Source organism: Eurypyga helias, unplaced genomic scaffold (genome assembly GCF_000690775.1).
Source record: "Eurypyga helias isolate BGI_N326 unplaced genomic scaffold, ASM69077v1 scaffold40156, whole genome shotgun sequence".
In the NCBI taxonomy this organism is placed as follows: Eukaryota; Metazoa; Chordata; class Aves; order Eurypygiformes; family Eurypygidae; genus Eurypyga; species Eurypyga helias.
Genome location: NW_010259223.1, coordinates 1 through 22,909, shown reverse-complemented (window position 1 = coordinate 22,909; position 22,909 = coordinate 1). Strand labels below are relative to the sequence as shown.

Below are 22,909 nucleotides of genomic sequence, written 5' to 3'. Positions count from 1 at the left end.
ACTTGTACACGCTCTGTGCCCGTCCCCTGCCGCTATTTTGTTGTTTGCGTTAATTTTTTAGGGGTTTCATTGTACTTCTTCGTTCTGATTTCTCCACTCAGGTCTCTGTTTGTGGTACTGGACAGTCTCAATTGTTCAGATGGCGCAATTGGTGCTGCAGCACAGGGCTGGCTGATCCGTGCTCTTTCACTTAATGATGTTGCACGGATTCTTGAACCAGTCCTGCTGCTGCTGCTTCATCCAAAGACACAGCGCACGTCCATCCACTACATCAAACAGAAAAATTCAGCAGGTAAAACCGTTCTTGGACTGAAACTCTATGTGCTCACGTAGCATTGCGTACTCCTGAACACCTACTGAAGGTAGTCTCTGAAGTGCAATGGCATCCTATGACCCTGAGCTGTCTTGTATCGGTTCCATAGATTCCTCCTCATCCAGGTACCACTACTGATGCCTAAACCAGAGTTCAGGAGTAAGTCATGCTAGTTGAAGGCCCAATGATCATTTCTATTACAGTGACTGCACCTACCACTGTTGGTTTGGATTGCTCCCTGCTTTGCTCTGGGATCTTATCCCACACTTCTCATTGCCATTCCCAGATGATCCACACTGCATGTGTGTTCACTGTTTACAGGATCCCTACCTGAGCAAAACTAGGTCTGCAACCAAATGAAATCCAGGAACAGTTTGCTGACTATGTCAGTCCAGGAACTGTTCCAGTAGGCAGGATGGACAGGGAAATCTCACTCTCTCTGCCCAGTCTTGCCCCAGTACACCACACACCCTCATACCGGGTTTCTTGATTCAGGATATTTTTTGTTAATGATTCCTTCAGCATCATGTTAAAATAATGACACGTTGTGAGGAACATCTTGCTGTGTAGAACACACACCACACACACAAAAGAAACCCCTAATTCTGCTAACTTCTAAAAATTAGAATGTCTTTTTCAAAGAAGATCTGTCTTGACTCAAGAGGAGAGCTGACCCCTTGTGGCAGGTGTCTTGACATATCCCAGAGGTAGGATGTAGAAGCAAAGAGAGGTGTTTGGAATTGAAGATGACCTCTAGCCACCCAACTTTAGGAATGTGGCAAGATGTCTTTACCTTGGCAGGCTAAATTTGATAGCTGGAAGAAGTCCATTTTAAGACCTGTAAAGAGAACCATTGTGAACCACGTATGATATGTGTGCCAAATGTGGAACAGACAAATGTGACAGACCTGTGGGGAGCAGCTGAGGAAGACTGAGACAGGTACAGAGACAACGTTTGCTGTAAGTGCGGAGTCCTGCAAAGGCTGGGAGTCTGTTCAGGTTTGGGATTTTTGGGAGCGGTATGGATATGAGACAGTCTGCCATTTGACCCAAATAGCCAAGGTTGTTTTCTGGAGCAGAGCAGGAAGACAGTGGAGAAGTGTCTGGTAGTTTTGTGTAAAGAAACTTGCGTGTCACCTGTCTGTCTCACTATTGTTAATCTAGCTGTCAGCTTGAATAATTGTTTTTCTGTCTTGATTGGCAAATAGTTAGATGGCAGACATTTATAGCATCCAAAGGGACCTGTTTATTAAATGCTATACATACACAGCTAATATATTCCTTCCTTGTTCCACAGCCTGTAATCAAGGAAAACATTAGCTCTTTAAAAAAAATAAAATTTCTCTGTTGCTATTCTTCTCATTTCCCTCCTGATCGCAACAAACTTTTTATGCTCAGGAAGCAGTAAAAAAAAATGTCACATCAAGAGTTTCATAGTGTAGGAGAAACAGCACGTGCTTTATGTTTTGGTCCTAGTCTCTTGCGCTTACAGTAGGTTAGGACTGCTCTACCACTTCAAAAAAATGATAATTCTTGCCTTAACCCAGCATGGTTTTAGCTCCACTTGAAACAATCAATAGTAGACTAGAGCAGACTAGCTTTTTAACCCTTTTTTTCTTCCAGTGATTTATCTTTTATATAAAGCAAGTTGTGTAAAATAGACAGTAATAGGGTTTTTTGGGGGGGGAAAAAAAAACACACCACAATTTTTTTCTTTCAGACGATATACGTCATTGGCTTTGCAAGAAAAAGGCCTCCTTGAAAGAGTCTGGCATCTCTGAGAGCAATTCTGAGGAAAACCTTCCATTGAGCCAGTTTACTACTGTGGATAGAGAAGCAATTTGGGCAGAAGTGGAAAAAGATCCAGAGAATCCAGAGTTAAAAACTGAACAGTCTGAAAACTATGGCTTTTGTAATCCAGTATCTTCACATGAGGCAGATGGCGACCAAGATAACAGTGAGCACACAGAATCAGCAGATACCAGCACAGGCCATGACAGTGAAAATACATCCTCTTTCTCCCCTTCTCTGGAGCTACAAGAAGTGAGCAATGAGGACAATGACAGTGCTGCAACCGATGGCAAAGAGACCACAAACCATGTGAGTTCTCTTAATGCCTTCCTTCCCGAAAGCTCCAAATCCAGTGTAGCGCTAAACCTGGTGCGTGCTGACTCTGAGAGGACTCAAGCGTCAGAGTCTCTGTCAAGTGATGAAGAGGTGGACTTGGAGCTCCAGGAAATTACCCATTCGAGGTTGCTGAAGCAGCAGAAGGAAAAACAGGAGATGATTGAGGCTCTCTTCAAACACATGCTGTTGTATTTGCAGCCTTATGATTCTAAGAGGGTATTGTATGCTTTTTCTGTCCTGGAGGCAGTGCTTAAAACAAACCCTAAAGAATTTATTGAAGCTGTAGCTAGTACAAGCATGGATACCAGCTCCACAGCACATTTGAATCTTATTTACAACCTCTTAGCTCGCCATCAGGAAGCCCTTGTAGGTCAAAGCTTTTATGGCAAACTGCAGGCTCAGTCCCCAACCATGTGTCCCCATTCTCTTCTAATAGAATTGCTCACGTACCTGTGTCTCAGTTTTCTGCGCTCGTATTATCCGTGCTACCTGAAGGTCACACACAGAGATGTGCTTGGCAACCGAGATGTTCAGGTAAAAAGTGTGGAAGTCCTGATTAGAATGATGACCCAGCTAGCTACCATGGCAAAGGCAGCAGAGAATAAGAACATAGAGTTCATACGCAATTTGCTAGGAAGATGCAAAATTCAGGAGTTTGTTCTTCTCTCTTTGTCTGCATCTATGTATACAAGTCAGAAACGGTATGAACTGCTCACGGCAGGTGGTGTTAACAATGTTCCTGAAGAAGAACTCTTTGAGGAGAGCCTAATCAATTTTGGGCATGATCAAATATGGAGCGAACATCCACTCCAGATTGAGTTGCTGAAGCTCTTGCAGGTATTGATTGTCTTGGAGCACCATATTGGACAGACTCAAGAGGAGCAGGAGAATCAGCCAGACCTCTCTAAGGAGTGGCAGCAGGCTCTTAATTTCCAGCAGGCTATCGGTGCGATGCAGTATGTCTATCCACACCCTATAACTTCACAGGGATTATTCGTCTCTGCTGTGGTTAGAGGTTTGCAGCCAGAGTACGGCTATGGGATGCATCCTACTTGGGTTGGCTTAGTCACATGTTCCCTGCCCTATTTTGGGAAGTCTTTAGGCTGGACTGTGGCACCATTTGTTGTACAGATATGTAAAAACCTGGATGAGCTTGTCAAACAGTATGAAAATGAAGCTGTGAAGACATCAGCAAAAACATCGGCAAGGTAAGAAGAGTATGCAGTCTGGGATTTGTTACGCTGATACTTTAAGTTTCTCTTACTAGAGTGTAGTACATAGTAATTTGCTGGTTTAGCACTGTGACTCCTAGAGTTTGGTCCTCTGACCCTGCTGCACATGCAGGCATCTGTCCCTTGGGCCCAGGTGCCCTGGAGGCAGTATTATTGGAGCAGGGCTCGCTGTGGTTTCATGAATGACCAGCAGCTGGGATACTTCCTGTCCCCCTCTGCCTGCCACCCAAGTAAAAAGTTCCCAGTTTTGGAAAAAAAAAAAAAGAGGATTTTAGAGGACTAATTGGGAGGAGAGACCCTGGAGAAGAAAAATAATATGTTCAGAACAAGCAGTAATTGAAGGGACTAGGGAAAAATAATTAGATGTGAAAGATTTAGAATATTATTCCCTACCTGACCATAAAAGAATAGACAAGGAAACAGGGTTGTCCAAGCATAGTTTGTGAATCCTTTGATTCGATATTCCTGTCTGGTCTTTCCAGCATTCTTTCATCCATTAAACAGAAACAGATTTCTCCTGGAATTTTTAATCTATGAAATACCACTTGGCCTGTTAACCTTTTTTTGGTTTTGGTTTTTTTTTTCTTTTTTTCCCTCTGAAGTTTAACTTCTAAAAGAGAAAATGTTACACCTGATTACCCATTAACCCTTTTGGAAGGTCTGACAACCATCAGTCACTTCTGCCTTCTGGATCACCCTAACCAAACTAAAAAGGTGAGTGCTTAATGCCTACCACCCACCTGTCGCCTCAGCACCAGTTTGTCGAAGTATGCGTCCCCTCTTCATTCAGAGGTGAATATAAGTAGTAGCGTGGTGCTTGTACGAGAAGATAACCTCGGAGAACCCTCGTAGCACACCAAAACAAGTGAACTAAGTAAAAATGTAAGGGAGGGGGACTGAACTTAATTTTTCGATTTGAAGACAAGAAAGTTAATTTTAAGCAGATGTTCATGATGATCTTGGTCGCACAAATATTAGTCTTGTGTACCTTGTCTGGAGTTGCTCTGTCATTAACAAAATCTTCTATTTTCTCTTGAGTTGATAACATGCTGATGTGTTCTCTACAATTTTTATTTCTACAACACTTGTCAGAAGAGGATATTGTCCTAATAATTTCCTAGACAAATCAATTCTCTCTGTGCCAAAATGGTGAACAGCAAATTCAGTAGACTCAAACAGCAGCAGTATATTTCAGAAATTGAATGATTGAATTATTTTTTAAGTTGTCATTGCAAAAGTTCACTATAATTCGCCTAATTTCAGGATAGGAGCCGTCACTCTGTGGTGCATAAATAATATAATGTATTTTAATATTCTTATTTTTGTTTTTTCTAGTCATCATGTTTAGCTGAACCTGCAAACCTGAGAAATGCTAGGAATGCCATTTTGGAAGAATTGCCTCGCATTATTAATACCATGTCCCTTCTCTGGAGTGTTATAAAGAGGGAAGACTCTCAAAAAAGACCAACTGACTTCTTTGGAACAACTAAAGGCTCTTCTTCGGTCTATTTTAAAGCAACCAAAGTAGGACTTCTGTTAAACTGCTGTGTATCTCATCATCCTGTTCATGCCCTCCCTCACTCTATTTTACATGGAGTTCGTAGGAATAGTTTTGCCATTCCCAGAATGATACTGGGTCCCAAAGAATTTTTGAAGAACTCCCAAGAGCTAGAGACTTGCACAGTATCTACCTGAAAAAGTATATTTGTCCCTGCTCTTTTTGCACACCTGCACCTTTACCTGATCTGTTTAATGTTTCCTTCTTCTGTGAGCTTCTGTCAGTAGCTGCTGTAGAGCCAACCACCGCTGAATTTTCTGCACCTTCCACAGGCAGCAGAACATGTACCTAGGAATAAAAATATCAGACTTTTCCCTTCTTCTGTGGATATTGGTAAATCATAGCAGTGGAAAATATCTGTAGGAGAAGACAGAATATAACACAATAAGTTAATTTTTCTATTTTGCAATCTGTTTTCCAACCAATGTACCTTCCATCTATAAGCAGGTTACACTAACCCATAAATAAATTATCAAAACTACTCTGACTGATTCATTTGTTGTTCTGCATTTTCTGAACAAAGTTAAGCACTGACAGTTACTTTTTTCCCTCTACAGACATTAAGAACTAAAATACTGGACTTCATGAATCCATTGACAGCACAACTTGGAATCCAGTTGATGGCAGCGATTGCAGCAGTGTGGAATAGCAAGAAACCTCATCGGAATCAAAGTAAAATCAAGGTGAAACTAAAGAAAGGCACCCTTAGTTTTCCAGTGTAAAGGCAGATGTTACATTTATATAATGAGTTCTAAACTCTTGGCTTCTTTGTAGATTCTTTGGGTTTTTTACATGTGACAGTATCAAGTCACTAAAAAAATCTGAATCAGTCTTATTTATACATAATTTCAAAAATCATCAAGACTACAATTAAACCTATATAAGAAATCAGATGAAAAGGAAAGTATGGCAGTAGTCTGATAGTAATAGCCATTTTTTATGCAATACTGGATTAGCTCCATTTCCAGAGAAAGACTAGAATTGTAGTATTCTCTGGAACTAAGCATTTATTTTGAGAACACCTTTCTTTTCTGCTTTCATTTGAGCATAATGAAGCTGTTTTCATGAAGGTTTTGGGACAAGATCTGTATATGACCAATTGTTGCATGCCTGATTTAACTTGTCTAATTTAAGTTTTGTATAAGTATTGATTTTTGAATATTCACACAAAAAGCTGGTTTTTGAACTTTGTTTTGTATCATACAGTGATCTGAAGTTTGTCTTTTGTTTTTTCAGATTCCTCCAGTGGCTAGTGCATCTCAGCTTATTCTTGTGGACTTAATATGTGCACTTAACACACTGAAAATTGACACTATCTTACATCTAGTCAAAGAGGTAGTCAAGAAACCATCACAAATCAAGGGTGAAGAGGTAACCATGAAGATAATTCCATTCTCTTAATATATTCTATTCTGGATCTATTCCAACGAGTCTTCTAAATATTGTTAGAAGGAAAGTTTGGGTTTTTTGGGTTTGGGGTTTGTTTGTTTGTTTGTTTTTTTAATGTGTGATTCTCTGTTGCTCGGAATAAGTTATGTTTTTAGAATGTGGGCTTCTGTGTTTTGATCCATCAGTGTAGGTAGCTACTTGAGAATATTTTGGTAGAGAAGTTCTTCATAATGAAAACGCATGAGGTCCTCCAGTACCGAAGATGATGACAATTTTCATAAAGCTGCTGCGGGTACACAACTCAGTGACACATTTCTCTCTCTCCACCCTTACCTGAACAGTTAGAAATACTTCATTTTGAGTCTGCTGTCTTCCAACTGGCTTTCAAGGAAACCAGTTGTGCTACCATGCACACCATTGTAGGAGCTCCTGCAGCTCAGTAAACTGCAGCAGATATCCCAAAGTAACGTAACTGCTTCTGAACTAGGGTCCTCTATTAAAGCCCTGAATTACTTCGGACTGCTGCGTAGATAGTTTTACCATCGTTGGTCACCTGTTGGAGTGCGGGTGGCCTCGAAGAAGGGTGTGATAACCACTGAACACAAGTGTTCAACAGCTTGGACCTTTTTTTTTTTCCTGATGACAAATAATTGCAGTTTTGCTTTTATTTTTCAGAAATCGTCTCTTGTAGACATTCCAGTGCTGCAGTTCAGTTATGCTTTCATTCAAAGGTAATCCAGTCATTGTAAAATAGCATTTTCTGTTTGACTCTAGTTAGGATAACAGCCAGCAACATTATTTTTGCTTTACTTTGATCTTCATGTCACAGAACACCTTTCTGGAAGAAATGGTTGTTACCACTTCATTGTTAAGTAGCAGATAGACACAAAATATCTGGGCTATAACATTATGTTCCATTGATCTGTCAATAATGCCAGTCTGAAAGCCTCATTTCATACTAATACCGCAACATACTTCAGGCATCTCCTTGGCAAGATTTCTTACGGTTTTTCTCCCTATCTGTTCTGTGTTGCCAGATGAATGGATAGAGAACTTCTAAATTCAATAAAACTGCTGTGGTTGCAGTCTGTGCTGGCCATGTAGTGGGTCAGGCAGTTGATTGGAAATATTCCTTTGACCAAAACTCTTCTTCACATACTTGGCTTTTCTCATATGGAAGCCTTGGGATATACCAGACTGTACAATATGCTGTATGCAATAAGCTATGGAGATAAAGTAAGCTGGCATGCAGTGGAGTGGTTAGCTAAACGTTATTCCTTTCCCCCTCCCCAGTCCCTTTACAGCGCTGGGTGACATACTGCACATTTCCTGCTGCATGCATGTTGCCTGTGCTGCTGGATATTTATACTGTGTTGTTGGACCAAATAGGAAGGGGTAGGATCTAAAGGACTGGTCTTGATGGAAGCTTTTAGGCCATCAAGTTATCCATGTTTTTTCCTTAACTCTAACTTCAGAACTGAGTGTGTTTTGGTATCGTTTTTTTGGCAGACTGCCTGTGTCAGCCTTGCAGGAGAACTTCCAGTCCTTATTAGGACTTCTCAAAGAGTCTGTGCAGTTGAACTTGGCTCCTCCTGGACACTTTATTCTTCTCAGGTACTGTGTAAGAGAGAAGAAGGTTTATAGGTGCATTGAGTAGACCTGTCCAATTACTAACTCGAAGTGAATTGATTTTCCCACAGTACTCTGAATGACTTTGTGACTAGGACGCCTACTCTGGAAAACAAAAAAGACCAAAAAGACTTGCAGGTACAGTGTATACATGTATACCTTGTAGTTCATAAATCTGGCACTGTACATCTAAGTAAAAGTGGAGATGGCCTGATCTGTATTTTGAATTCACCTCTGCTTTTAGCATGCATGGATGTGCATCCACGTGTTGTGGCTTAGGTCTGGTAGATAAGAGACTCAGATACGGGAGATGTGATGCACAGAAGGTCTCTAACAAAATTTTGTCCAAAATGCATGAAATCGCAGTGGCAACTATGGACTTTTCAAAGCTGGGCAGTTTTATGATTTTTCTCAGAATTTAAATCATGACACAAGTATGGTGTCACGAGTTCATATCATATGTGTAAGTAGTGAAATCTCAAAACTGTCAAGGGAAATTAGTAGCATAGTTATCATTGAAGCTCACAGCTGTTTGGCAACATGAATAACTCTCAGCTCACCTTCTGTGTAGAGATGGGGTGGAGTAGAGCAGGATTCTCCTCCTGCACTGATTGTAATTTCATCAGAACAGTTTAAGCACTACCCACACAGGTGGTTTTGGCTCTGTTATGGTTACTTTAGTGTGCCAACAGAGAGATTAAGTCTCCACTTCTGCTTCAGAAACTGGCCAGAAAAATGATGATAAAAAGACAGTTTTGCCATCTTACCATCTTAAAGCCTTTTCACAAGTCATCTCTGCTTTGCTTTGGATACTTGGGATTTTGTTTGACCAGAGTGACCAGCTTTTCATTTCTCTAGGAATGAAATACGCTGAATTGTGGCTATGTGTGTTGTTTGATGCTGTGTCTTGCTTACCCTTGAATAGAAAGACTGAAATAAGAACAGATGGGTTGCATAAAATAAAACCCTGCCTCACTTAATGTTCTCCAAACATAAAAGGAATAAAAAATTAACAGTATTCCAAACGACAAAGGCATTGGTATGCCATTTCTGGGGAGCTGAACAATTCAGATCATGTCTTTGGCAGGTGACAGCTAATGTGTAAATTGTGGCAGGACTGATGCTGAATTGATACTATGTTAATGGTAATGGCTTGCGTGGAAAATCATGACTAAAACCTCTATGACAAGCTAACAGTTTTTCCTGTTTCTCATTTCTTGCCTGTTCTTATTTGAAGTGAGCAGCAGTTAGTTATCTTGAGAGCAATTTTTATGGCAAACTTCAGACTCAGTCCCTGAGATAGTTAAATCAGAGAAGTATTTATGTTTCTGAGAGATCAAAGTGCCTACTTCTGATCCTCCTGACATGTTCCATATACAGAGGACTTCGCTGGATTGGCTAAGTGACGATAGCTTTCATCTCATGCCACGTTGTCTGGTTATGTTATAGGAGGTGACCCAAAAAATCTTGGAGGCTGTAGGGACTGTTGCGGGTTCTTCTCTGGAACAGACTAGCTGGCTGAGCCGGAACTTGGAAGTGAAAGCTCAGCCTCAGATTTTACCAGATGACTTCAACATTGAAGACGTGAACGGTAATGTGGCTTTGTCTGACTTTCCACTGCTTTTTCTCTTCTGAAGTCAGTGAAGAGCACAAGGTGTTTGAGAAAGGAGTAAGACAAAATGTAAGAGCAAGACATGCATTATCCTCCAGTAACAATGTCAGCCTAAGTAGGCTGTCAGTATCAGCAGACTGTGTATAATACAGAGGAATACTTCTTGCAGGGGCATGCAGTATGTGTGACACAACAGCATGGGGCATGAGATACATCATTGTGGCAACATGCCCAGAAGCATTTCACTGTAATACCAATATGCAAATAGCAGTTCTGTTTGGGAAGAAAATCAGCAAACAGTAGAATTTGAACATGTCTTGTCTGAAGGGGAAACTAAATGATTTTGCCTCTTTTAGATACATCAGTGGCACCATCGTCAATGGTTTCTGCCTCTGCTCCTTCGATATACAGTGTCCAAGCTCTTTCTCTCCTTGCAGAAGTAAGTAGGAACAGTTTTGTAGTTGCTGCTCTCATCTGTGGGGTGCTTGTTTATTGATACTACTGAGCAGAGGAATATATTATGTTTTCCTGGTTGACTAAATGGCAGCTTAAATCTTTATTAAGGCAAAGGAGATAGGAGCAACAAATTCAGTCCTAGCTATTTCTGCTTGGGCAGGCTAGCTGGCATCTTTGGAGTTAGTGGTTACAGCCAATACAGAGATATGCTTGATGTGGTATGAACTCCTCTGCCAAGGCAAAGGAAGAAGGAGCAACAAATTCAGTCGTAGCTATTTCTGTTTGGCAGACTAGCTGGCCTCGTTGGATTTAGGGGTTACAGCAGATATAGAGATATGCCTCATGTGGCATGCATTCATATGGCATGCTTTTTCCTCTTGTCAGAAATATCAGCTAAAGGTTTAAAAAGACCTTCTTTTCATTTTTAAGGTTCTCGCTTCTCTTTTGGACATGGTTTACCGGAGCGACGAGAAGGAGAAAGCGGTGCCACTGATTTCACGTTTGCTTTATTATGTATTTCCTTATCTACGCAACCACAGGTGACTCTCTGCACATGTGATTTTTCTTGTTCTTACATCTGATTTTTTTTTTTGACCACACTATAGGACTTTTGCTTTCTCTTCTTCTCAGGAGTGCTTAATGGTCAAGGAGAATTGTAAGAATTGGAGACCTGAGATACAAAATCTTGTATAAATAATTCACTAATTTAGTCGCTAACTGTATAGGACAGAGAAGTATGTTCTCCCCTTCCTGTAACATACAGTTGATCTTTTGCTCTAGAATAAAGTCTCAGTATTCTCATTAACAAGTGAAACTTTCCCCAGGGAAGGGCAACTTCCTTTATGAGCCCTAGCCCTGTAAAGCTCCACTGCTGTCCTGAGTCACACCCCAGAAGAGCTTCTCTCTCTACACATTGTGGAAGACTCGGTGAGGCACAATTAGTTAAAACAAGCCTCTGGGAATACTTTTCACCACTCTCTTCCTGCTGTTCACACACACATGCTTCCCAACTGGAAGAGCACAAGTTATGATGAGTATAATTAAATGGTATTTGGGCTGATAAGATTTTGTAACAATTATTTTGCAAAGTTGCTCAGCTGTAGAGTCACTGAGCCTGTCAGCTGTTCCAAGTTCTTTGTGCCTTAGTTTTCTGGTGATCTTACAGCTTGAATGATGAGCTGTCCTCCACAGTAGGGTAATACAAAACTTCCCTTTGGGGAGCATTATCTTACATATCCAGTAAGTTTATGCTGATAATGCTAAATCCCTTCTCAGCGTAGACATTTAAGAGTAGTCTGTCAACCCTGCCATACCAAATGCTTGCAGCATCAGGCAGGGATGTTGCCATGTTTTGCATGGAATTGTGGCTTTTAGAGTGTTTTTCCTGTAATTGATGATCAGAATTCAGGATAATACTTGGTGGCTATGTTACATTAGCAATTTGATTAGAGCAGTAATGCAGTTTTGAAGTGAATTTCTATTTCTCTCCATTTATGAAAAGCTGGTTCAGTACTCCAGGCAGTTTTAATGCATGAAATAAACTCCTTTTGGAGGAAACTAACAGAAGCTCCTATACAAAAGTGGCCCAACAGGGCTTGTTAATTCCAGAGTAATCAGGCATGCCTAAATGGGATGAAGGGTTGAGTGTCACTGGGAAATGAGCAAGTAAAGCCAGCAAGCCTCAGGGTGCAGCAGGGTTTGAAGACATTGCCATGCTCCCTCCTAAGGGGGGTGGGTTAAAAATTAAGCAGAAATAATTTGGGAAGTTATTCTTTTCTATTCATTATTTTTGTGCCTTTTCCATTGTATCTACCACAATGTTTTCTGCCTACTTCACCCCTAACCGAGTCAGTGAGATTCTTGATGTATGGAGTGTATGTCACTCTTGTTGACCAGGGCATGTACCGTCATACACATATACCTGATGCCCTCGCCATCTGCAGAAGAAATGGAAAACCCCACATACAGCCACCGCAGAAACTGTTTCTGGAATGCTGGCATCACCCTGCTGTGCTGGGCCTCCTGCGAGGCAGTGGCTGCAAGCCAAACACCCGGAGAGGGTGGTGAGGCACTGGAGCAGGTTGCCCAAAGAAGCTGTGGATGCCCCATCCCTGGAAGTGTTCAAGGCCAGGCTGGATGAGGCTTTGAGCAACCTGGTCTAGTGGAAGGTGTCCCTGCCCATGGCAGGGGGGTTGGAACTGGATGGTCTACAAGGTCCCTTCCAGCCCAAAACATTCTATGATTCCAACCCAAAACATTCTATGGTTCTGTGTCTTCAGTCAAACTGAGGTGCCAGAGGACGACCATCAGTTCATGCAGAGTCCCTTCACCTTGCTCCTACCAGTTTCAACTGGAGCCCCACACTCCTTCTCTACTGTGCCTTGCAGAGCATTGTGTCCAGATTTGCAGTGGGATGGCGCATAGGGCCGCACAAGGAGAAAAAGCCTTTGATGTGAGACTTTTATACAGGTGATGATGACATGACAACTGATGCATGTTATCTGGGTGGCAGGGGAAGTCTAGAGTGGTACCTCCTGAAGGGGCCTGTTGACAAGGGTTCAAAGCTTATTGGAAACTTTATTTGCAGGGTGTTTTGAACCACATCTGTAGTGGAGACAGGCAGTGCTGTGATACACCTAATCTGAAAATACCTCCCTGAACCAGGTACACTGGAAATGAGAAGGGCTTCTGCACAAACTGTTTGGATCTACTGATTTCCTGCTGCTCCGAGTTACGAGCTCATGTAGACATAGCCTACCACTGAGAGAATTTGGTTAGAAGTTCTGGGGAACCCTGGTGTTTATTTTCTGGTTACATAACCTTAACTTTAAAAAAATATATGTATTTATGATTATTCTCTTCCCCCAGTGCCTACAACATTCCTAGTTTCCGTGCTGGTGCTCAGTTGCTCAGCTCATTGAGTGGATATGCCTATACCAAACGAGCCTGGAAAAAAGAAGTTGTCGAGTTGTATATGGATCCAGCTTTTTTCCAGATGGACACTTCATGCACTCAGTAAGACATGAGATTGTAGCACTCTGAGATACCTGAAAAGAATCTGCAGAGAAAGGTTTTAAAGGATAATGGCTAATATTGAGAAGAAAATTGTGTTTAGGGCTTTCTTACAGAATGTAATAATGTTAAAAAGGGGTCTGAACAATTAATTCTACTAAATGCATTATATGTACTGAAGTTTTCATTATAGTGCAGAAGAGTAAGTTTGTCTCATGCTGATACTCCTCTTAGTGATGAGGGAACTGCGTACAGTAGAACTGGAGGATGTACCATGCAGGATGTGTTAAGTCAGATAGGAGTCGGCATATTGGATACCATTTGGAAACTGTTTCCTTGTACGAAATGTTTGACCAAAATCTTTTCTGAGGTGAATCCATACTAAAGCTTTCTCTGGTTATCTAATTGCTTCTATATCTTACTCAGTTGGAGAGCCATTATTGATCATCTTCTAACACACGAGAAAACTATGTTTAAAGACTTGATGAGTAAGTATCAGCTACTGATAACCTATTTCTATATTAATTTGAAATCTATTTGCATTTGAGCTATTGGGTACCTTTTTAATATACTAATGTATCAATAAAATGCAGGCAGTGCATCTGCATAATTGAGTATGTCGCCAGCTTCATTCACAGGTAAAAGCTGTGCTGAGTTAATTCTGTATTTTGGTCATGTCTAAAACACCCTGTAAGTATTTTTGTTGTAGAAATGCTAATGTTGGACTCCTGCATTCACATTTTGCCATCGTTTTAAGTTGCTGAATTGTGACTTGTTGCAGCCATCCCCTGTTAGAACGCAAGGAGACTTTTTGGCTAACTGCAGGTGTCTGTGCGCTGATATCGAGCTGTAGGAATGTGGTGCACCGGTCCCGCAAACCTCTGAGCAACGTCCTTTGACCTCTAATTCAGGCTTGAGGAGAGCCTAGAAGAAAGTGGGGAGGGAGCGGAATAGAACCCCTTAAATTTGCATGGAGCTTCAAAAGAAAAAGCAGCATTAGTCCCTTTTTCAGATGCTTTGAAAGAATATTTGAAGAGTTACAGTATGAGATTCATTCATAATGCACTTTTTTTTTAACAATGTATATTTTTCAACTTACCTCCTGTTTTTCTCAGTAAGTCTTAAAGCTCTGAGATCACTCATCTGTGGGTTTAGGAGACTGAGAAGAGGGGAATATTCACGCGCATAAGGGCAGAGAGAGGGGTTTAAAATAGTGGGCAGCCTCATTAGAGCTGCAGTGCTTGTTTCATGTTGTTTTCCTGCTCGCGTGAGCAGAGGTGGATCAACACCAATTGATTATTCGAATTAGTAGACCCAAAGAGAGTTTTTAAAAGATTTCAGGACCCAGGAATTATTTTCAGCCCAGTAAGTCTTTATGTGACGGATAATTCTTCTCTGTGTTGTAGATATGCAGAGCAGCGCCTTAAAACTGTACCCAAGTTTTGAGCAAAAAGCGATGTTGTTGAAGCGGCAAGCTTTCGCTGTCTTCAGTGGAGAGATTGATCAGTATCATCTCTATCTTCCCTTAATACAAGGTAAGATCCGTAATTTCACCTGCCTTTTTTTTTTTTCCCAGCTGTAACACACATATAAATTGTGTAAGAAAAGACTGTCATCTATTTCCAAACACGTATTTCCATTTTTTAAAAGTTTTGTTAAAAACTTATGATGCTGTGAATCTCTGAATTCTAACAAATAAATAATCCTATTATGAGAAGGACAGGAATGTGGGTTCCAAAGCCTTTAGTCTGGAAATATAACTGGAAACGTGATTATTTTATGGCAATCTTCCAGCCCCTCTTGGGCTGCTGTTGTTGTTCTCTTTAGATGTCAGACTCTTTCTGAATCCCAGTTTTGTTAACTGAGTGCAAGGGACCCGGCCCCACACCGATGATAAAGCACAAACTTTGTTTTGCCACTTTCTACGGGTTTTATTTCCCAAAACAACGCATATTCAGGGAAATAGAACTCCATTGTTGTTGTTGTTTTACTTCTTTTATGTTTATTTCAGAACGACTGACTGAGAACCTCCGTGTTGGGCAGACTTCTATAGTTGCCGCGCAGATGTTTCTCTTCTTCAGAGTTCTTCTGTTAAGGATTTCTCCTCAGCATCTGACCTCCTTGTGGCCAATTATGGTAACTGAATTGGTAAGGGGAAAGTAGTAATTTGAAACTCCTCGGTGTGTGTTTTTCCCGTTTCACCTTTTTCTTCCCCCCAAACATCCCTTGTTTAAACAAGGAAATGTTTTCATAGTTTTACATCAGTCTGATCATTTGGGAAAAGAATTAACATTGTTATTAGGAAACACCTTTTGATTATTTTTGGTTGTTGTAGCTAATGTAATCTCTCGCACGACTGGTTAATTTGCTGCAAGTCGTAAGAGTAAACACAGAGTCTGTGGTTCCTTATAGTGTGGGAAGCATCTTTTTTGTGATTGAGTTGTATGAACATTTCAGCATCTCCATAAATAAATCATTTCTTTAAAGATTCAGACATTTCTACAGCTGGAAGAGGATTTAACTGAGGAAGATGAACCATCAAAGTAAGAATTTGCGTTTGTCTGATAGAGAACTTTGGAATGCTGGTAACAATTGTGTGTGTTCTGTATCCGCAAGGTTTTATTTATTTCATTAATTCTCTGGGGTAGAGAGGAGACAACAGGCTTTTTGTTACTGCAATTGTGTATTTCTGGTACTGATGAATGATAGTTTAGGATTTTGTTCTGCAGCTAAAATAGTGATATGTTCAAAAAACATAGGTACCACTTAGTTGCATACAAAAACAGAAGAGATGCTAAGTCAGCATTTGAATACTTTAACATTTTTTCTGAATGTTATAGATTATTTTTTCTTCTAACAGCCTTTTCTACTGATCACAGTGATCATACAGAATAAAAATAGGTTTTGTTGGGCACAGGTGCAAGTGCTCATTTGTGTAAATGTGTGTATTTTTGCTGAATGAAAAACATTTAGTGGATTTACGCTTTAACGGGATGTTTCTTAATTGTAACCGACACAGGAGCAACAGCAAAATAAGCAAACAGAAAATGTCAGGGGATGGCAGTGGATCTGACATACAGCAGAATGAGCTGTCCTTGTACTTATCAGCTTGCAAGTTTTTGGACACAGCACTTTCGTTTCCACCTGACAAGATGCAGTTGTTTCAAATGTAAGTCCTCTAATTACTTACCCGTTGCCCAGGTTGTTACCATCCTTATCCTTTTAAGTAATTCCAGATCTATTTTCTTGTAGGCTTAACTTTACGTCGGTTCTTTTTACAAGTGCAGGTGCTGTTGATCAGACAATTGTAATCGGGTATTTGGAAAAATAATTTGGTCTTGTCAGTGTCGGAGGGTTTCACCATCCTCATTACGACATTCTCTAACTTGGAAAAATTGGGAGAAGAGAAAGACAGAGACTGGTTTTTGTTTTCCCTTTGTACACACATGGGAATTGTTTGGAGCCAGTATAATTTAAATACTGACGTGACAGTGACGCCTTGTTCATTGATCTTGGCCCTGGTAATAGAATAAAATGATCGTTATGACGGCTCTTTCTGAAAACAAACCAGTGCTCTACTAAACCACGTATGATCCAAACAAGGATTTTTTTCTGCCTGTCGTCTTATCAAGTAACCCATTTGTTTCAGGTACAAATGGGCATTTGTTCCAGAGATGGACACAGAGTCATCTACTGTGACCTCTCACCTGGTAGAGAATCATCAGGAATGCAGACCACACATTTTAAGAATCATGGATCTGCTGAAGATGAAATATGGGGTAAGGAAAGAATGCTTCACTTGAATCTTCTTCCTTTTTTTAATCCATTAACTTACTTTTCTAAACAAGTGACAAGATTTTAAGTTAGGCAAGAAGTTTTCAGATATTCTAATAAAATTCCTGAGGCTTTTAAAAATTATCTGCCTCCTTTCACATACATACCTTGAAGAGGTCAAATTGCGTTTTAGGCAGCTTTCCTATTGTTCCCTTAAACGTGCCCACAACCACCCAGTGAAAGCAATTTGTCTTGGACTCACCAGTATTTATAAAAAAGAGCTTGCTGTACTTTGTCAAAACAAATGGAACCTCCCATCCCAGTACAAAAGTAACTGGGTACACCAGCTATACAGTTTATATCGTGGTACAGCTGCAGGCTGTGGATCTCTTAGGATGGAAAAAGTGTTTACTACAGGGTTCAGACACCCCATAACATCACTGTGTGTTAATGCCAAACCTTTAGTAAACCTCTCTTTGCTTACAGGAAACAAACAACACTGAGGGAATTCCCAAGAAGCACAAGTTTCCTCTGTTGAATGTGCGCTCTGTTGCCAGCATCACCCAGCTCATGCCCTTCTTCAGGACTCTGTGTTGCGCGTTTACAGCGAACAGGAGCGAGCCCCAGAATTCACGTACTTCTGCACCCCTCTCTGCGGACTGCGTTGGCAGTCATGGCACAAATATCCTGCAACAGCTTGAAGAGAGTGTTGAATGTGACTTCCTTGAAAACATGGAAAGTTAAACCACACATCAGACACCTGGTGAAAAAAATAGCAAAAAAAGGGAAAAGTGCTGCAATTTTTCTTCTCTAACTCTCCCCCCTCCCCCCCCAGTTTTCTTAGTTCCGGGGGGGGGGGTGGTGGTGTTGGAAAAAATGTACAGTTTAGTGGCAATTTATCATAGTTACTGTATTACTTGTTTTCAGCGTGAAGGATTAAAGAGATTTTGTAAATAAAGGAAGATTATTTTTGACTTGGTAAAAGCAGCAACTGTACCATTTATCCAGTAACATCTTGAGTAAGCATTCTAAACTGCTTTTGAGTTCCGGGGGGGGGGGTGGTGGTGTTGGAAAAAATGTACAGTTTAGTGGCAATTTATCATAGTTACTGTATTACTTGTTTTCAGCGTGAAGGATTAAAGAGATTTTGTAAATAAAGGAAGATTATTTTTGACTTGGTAAAAGCAGCAACTGTACCATTTATCCAGTAACATCTTGAGTAAGCATTCTAAACTGCTTTTGGAACTGTGTTCTGAAAGTAAACTTAAGAGGAAGCTAATGGTGCATGTCAGTGTACAATCAGTTTGCAGACAAGCCATTTCCTGGGGCTGAACCCCGCTTCTACTTCTACTTTCTTTAACTTGTCCTAAAACTTACCAACTTCTTAAGAAATCACCTAAATTTCAAACATATTTTATAAGTATTAGCAGTGTGCAGATAACAGCAGGCTTACCACGTTTGTAATTTGACCTCTGTACCATGATAGCATTCTTCAGGAGCAGCGATTCCTAAATAAAAGACAAACATGCATAAAAGGCAAATCCATGCAGTAACATTTTGTAATTTACATTACGTTGGGGGGGGCTGTTATTTTAATTAATTGAGTAAAAATATCCTAATTCAGTTTTTTAAGTTAAACTTTTTTCCTCGGTGACCAAGGTCACTTTGCGACTTCTGAAATGCAACTAAATATAGTTCTGTAAAAACATAAATTGCTGTACGCCCACAGCCTAATTGAAAGGTCCTTTTTTTAAAAAAAGATAACCCTTTTTATATAAAAGACTGTATTTGGCTGTTCCTAGGTGTTAAAAAAGATAGGGAGATCGTCGCAGTGCCATGACTACAGTAATGCGCAAGGTGGAGCTCATTTCAGAACTGCGCTGCTGTCTCATGGCCCAGGGCATGGGGGACAGAGATTAGTTCTACCACCAAACAGCCCAACTGCGTGTCTGAAGGACACTTCTGGTGGCCAGCGGATAAGCGCCATCACAGCAACACCTACAACAAAAGGCTTGGTAGAAGGTTTTTTAAATGAGGAGGTATGCCTCGCTGAATTTTCATATTTAGTTTATTCATATCTGACTGATTTGTAATGCTGATTTGTCTGGGAGGGGAAGTTTATCATCATATTTTTCATGGTGAAAAGCTTTGTCTGCTCTTTTTATTTTACTTATTTAAACACCTTTGCCTCCAGAAATAAAAGATCCAGAGAGGTAAGACATACCTGTAGACTGGTATGTGCTACTATTTGGAACATCGCAGCTGAGGTAAATGTGCTGGGTACTGGAATTCACCACTCTCGGGTTTGCTAATTAGAAAAGGACATACAAAATGTGTGGTTTGATGTCACCAGGTTGTGAGGTCATGGATTTTTTTTTTTTTTCCCCCCCAAAACTTACACAACAGCCTTGGAAGGCCACTCTGCAGTGTTTTTTACCTATAGATCTATGAAGTTTTCATCTTTGGATTATAAACTGAAATAATGAAACACTGAACAACATGCTTTACTGTGATAATACTGTAATGCTCTGTGAAGATAATACTATAATAAGCTTATGCTAAACTTAAATAGCTTTGCATTTTTACTGTTAAGGAAAGTGATACTAAAGTGTAATATTATGCAGTCACTATGAATGTGAATTATTTGTATTAATATAATTTATTAACGACCTCTAATGCTACTGGAATGAGCACAGGTGAAAAGTTATCCTTTTAAAGCATTATTTGAAAAATGGAGCAGGGTATTTTTAAAGTGTTTGTGTTTATTACTTATCATCAATAATTTTTAAAGACAATATTGCTAATACTCAGGAGGATTTGGTAGTTTTACTCTCAGCTTTCTGGTGGTTGCATTCCATACTTGGGTATTTCCCTTAAAATCCTGATGAGATGCTGTCAAAAGGGCTATTAAAATCTAAGACAACTTTTTGCCATCAAACCTCTTATTTTATGTTCTCCCATAAGCTAGAAACCTGTGCGTTCACACAGTTTCCTCACTAACTGGAGGTGGTGAACCAGTCACTTTGAGGGTTTTTGTCATCCTTCCCCTCGAAAGGCAATGCCTCATTCTGGCTTCAGATGTACGAGGCATTGGACATCAGCCACTTCCTCCCCAGCTGTGGGGGCAAACTTTAAAAACAGAATCTGTGACTTCGCTCTGTACAACCCTCTACCTTCTAAGGTGATCTTACCTTCTACAAAAATACCACTTGCATGTAACTCCTGCCTTCATACACACGTTTACTTTTGCCCTGTGGTTCTGCAGATGACTGCTTTAAACGACTTCAGATTTGTGACATACAGAACCCTTTCCCTGCAGCAGAATCTAATTCTTAAGAAAAAAGTTCTTTAAAATTTATTACGTAAGCAGATCATTATAAATAGCATGTGAATAAGGAAGAAATGGCTCTCACTAAAAAAAAGTCCTCCTTGGGTGGTGGAGGGGCATGGTTACATAGGCCTAAAGGTATCTCTAGCAGTGTAAGCTTATTCCTTTTCTCTATGTGGGCCTAACTGTAGTCACTTCTTAAGCTACTGCTGTTAAATCCACATGAAGGAGGAGGGTTGTACTGCTCTAACACTGGTATTGCCCAGGCAGTTCAACTTGACTGTAGATGAGTCTGAAAAACTGTAGCCTAGAACTCAGTATCGAGAGCAGGGGAGAAAATGCTTTTGCTTTGCTGTGTAGTTCTTTGCTTGTTTTCAGAATAATCATGATTGGCTTTGTCTTTTGGATACTTCACCTTTGGGTTATCATAGTCACAGTGCGTGATACACAGAGGGAGACGTATTTAAATATTCAAAAGGATTTCATTTTCCTGAAGGAAAAAAAAGGGTAGGTGTGACCAAGGTGACTGACAAAGAACAGCAGAACTTGAAATACGGAGCATAAAGTAATGGCGAAGTGTATTCGATACTCTATTTGAATGTAATTCTTTTAATAATATTAAATGTTATTTTGAAATACCTTTTCAAATGCAATTCTCATTTTTCAGACACCCTTTACTGCTCGCTCACCAACTTTAATTTTTAATTGATTCTGTAAAAGCTCTCAAATTCAATTTCAACGGATGAGGGCTCTGTACAGAACTCTACAGGCCTCAGTTTGGATTCCAGCAGCGAGGAGTCAGAGTTTGTCTCTGCTAGCCCCTAGGGAATGACTGCGCCGCTGCCTCCCTAATCCTCTCATTACAAGTCCCTACTGCTCCAGCCCTTATGTTCCTATATTTTGCATTCCTGAACTTTCCAACATGGGATCCCAATCCTGTGGTCTTGGGGCAAGTTTTCTGGATTTGTGTGTCTGGAAGAACTGTGTGGAGCAGACAGAGGGATCTGCTGCTGCAGCATCAAGGGATTTGTTGATTGACCAACAGGCACTGACCCCCTGTATGGAGGCAGCACTTCTCCCCAGGGAATTAAGGAACACTGTTACATAATGCTTTCTCTGTGCACCAGCAAACTTCAGCCTGTACATTTTATATGTTAATGGCAAATGCCCTGAAAGTACTGCCTTTTCATTTGGAAGAAAGAAAACTCTTCTCTACGACTGAGCTTGGAACATGTGAAGGCAGAGGAGTATGGTTTCAATGACTTTGTGAAAGCTGTTTTTCAGATTTCATCCTTTCTCTCTAGTCTGCACAACTTCTGTAATGTTGTGTGACATACCTTGCGCCTCAGAAGCTGCTCATGTTTGATGACACTGCGTATGTTGAAAATCCTGGATATCTGCTGCGTGTATGCTAGGAAGTAGTGTAGCATAGCAGCTAGAAACACTAAAGGACTGAACGACTCGAGTGTCTTCTTGAAGAACAACAGGGTTGGTCATTTAGGTTTGGGAGTAACAGTATACCTCTGTCTTCTGCAAAGACGTTCCCAGTGCAGCTCCCCTGCTCAGATACTGGCTGTCTCCTGGCGATCAGTTCCCAGAGTTTAAGGTGAGAGTAACAGCAGCCGTCATGGCTCAGAAGGTACGGTCATTAGGTCCCGTTCCCGCAAACAGGTTAAAGGAATGAGGAAGCAGGCAGATGGAGAAAAATGACTGGTGACACTTCCAGACAGGCTGAGCTGTTTTTTGTGATGATTCCCTGAGCAGAGGCATGCGCACAGGTGTGATGTGCTCCCTGCAACCCCAATACTGCCATTAGTCTCATTTATGTAGGCGGGCAGGGTTGGGAGGCCCCAACTCGAAGGAGAAAGGGGAATTAAGAAAAAAAAAGGCCTTTGTTGAAGATAGCAGGGAAAGCACTTCCCTCAAGGTCTGTTGAGGGCTGCTCCTCCATTAAGGGTAAGCGGCCTGTAAGGTTTCAGTCACCATGAATCAGGGTGTCTCAGTGTATTAGCGTACCTTTTCTTTTTATTTTGAACCTTTTGTCTCACTATGTGTGCCAACATCTCTGGGTGTTTGGTTTTTTTTCTTCTTCTGTCTGTCCACCACCAAGATCCCAGCTCCCTTCCAGCTGTAGAAATCTGAGATTACAGGATGAAAATTTAGGAAGACAACGAAAGCAGCTGGAGACTAGCACATACCCAGCTGGTAATACACACCAGGGAGCTTCCCAGCTCTGAACGCCGGTGCAAAGCAGTTGGGTTTTCAGTGTCTTCCAGGAAGAAAATTGGCAATCTGACAGCCAGTATCTGAAAATTTCAGCAGTCACGCACAGCTGAAAGTATGTGGCAAGGGTCTAGCTGTAGGAGTTGTAATGAAACACCTGAGGAATTTAGTTCTGTGAGTAAATAGCATGTGACACGCAAGTTCTGGCCTCTATACCTCTTGCAGAAAAAGGTGTGTTATAGAATCACAGAATGGT

The 22,909-nt window shown here is 40.8% G+C and overlaps 1 protein-coding gene across 1 annotated transcript in view; it reads left to right on the top strand.

Annotated features, from left to right (window-relative positions):
* Positions 1-17,846, top strand: part of DOPEY2 (dopey family member 2) — a gene marked incomplete at its 5' end in the record, with an annotated part of 29,899 nt that extends 12,053 nt beyond the window's left edge. Inside the window, 20 exons of the mRNA XM_010154616.1 lie at positions 102-292; positions 2,034-3,648; positions 4,275-4,386; positions 5,008-5,196; positions 5,788-5,913; positions 6,467-6,601; positions 7,295-7,350; positions 8,129-8,233; positions 8,320-8,386; positions 9,698-9,839; positions 10,217-10,299; positions 10,746-10,855; positions 13,185-13,331; positions 13,755-13,816; positions 14,735-14,863; positions 15,340-15,476; positions 15,816-15,871; positions 16,348-16,497; positions 16,978-17,107; positions 17,589-17,846. Coding sequence (XP_010152918.1) covers positions 102-292; positions 2,034-3,648; positions 4,275-4,386; positions 5,008-5,196; positions 5,788-5,913; positions 6,467-6,601; positions 7,295-7,350; positions 8,129-8,233; positions 8,320-8,386; positions 9,698-9,839; positions 10,217-10,299; positions 10,746-10,855; positions 13,185-13,331; positions 13,755-13,816; positions 14,735-14,863; positions 15,340-15,476; positions 15,816-15,871; positions 16,348-16,497; positions 16,978-17,107; positions 17,589-17,846 — 4,000 coding nt within the window. The remainder of the gene's footprint in view (positions 1-101; positions 293-2,033; positions 3,649-4,274; positions 4,387-5,007; positions 5,197-5,787; positions 5,914-6,466; positions 6,602-7,294; positions 7,351-8,128; positions 8,234-8,319; positions 8,387-9,697; positions 9,840-10,216; positions 10,300-10,745; positions 10,856-13,184; positions 13,332-13,754; positions 13,817-14,734; positions 14,864-15,339; positions 15,477-15,815; positions 15,872-16,347; positions 16,498-16,977; positions 17,108-17,588) is intronic.
* Positions 17,847-22,909: the final 5,063 nt, after the last annotated feature.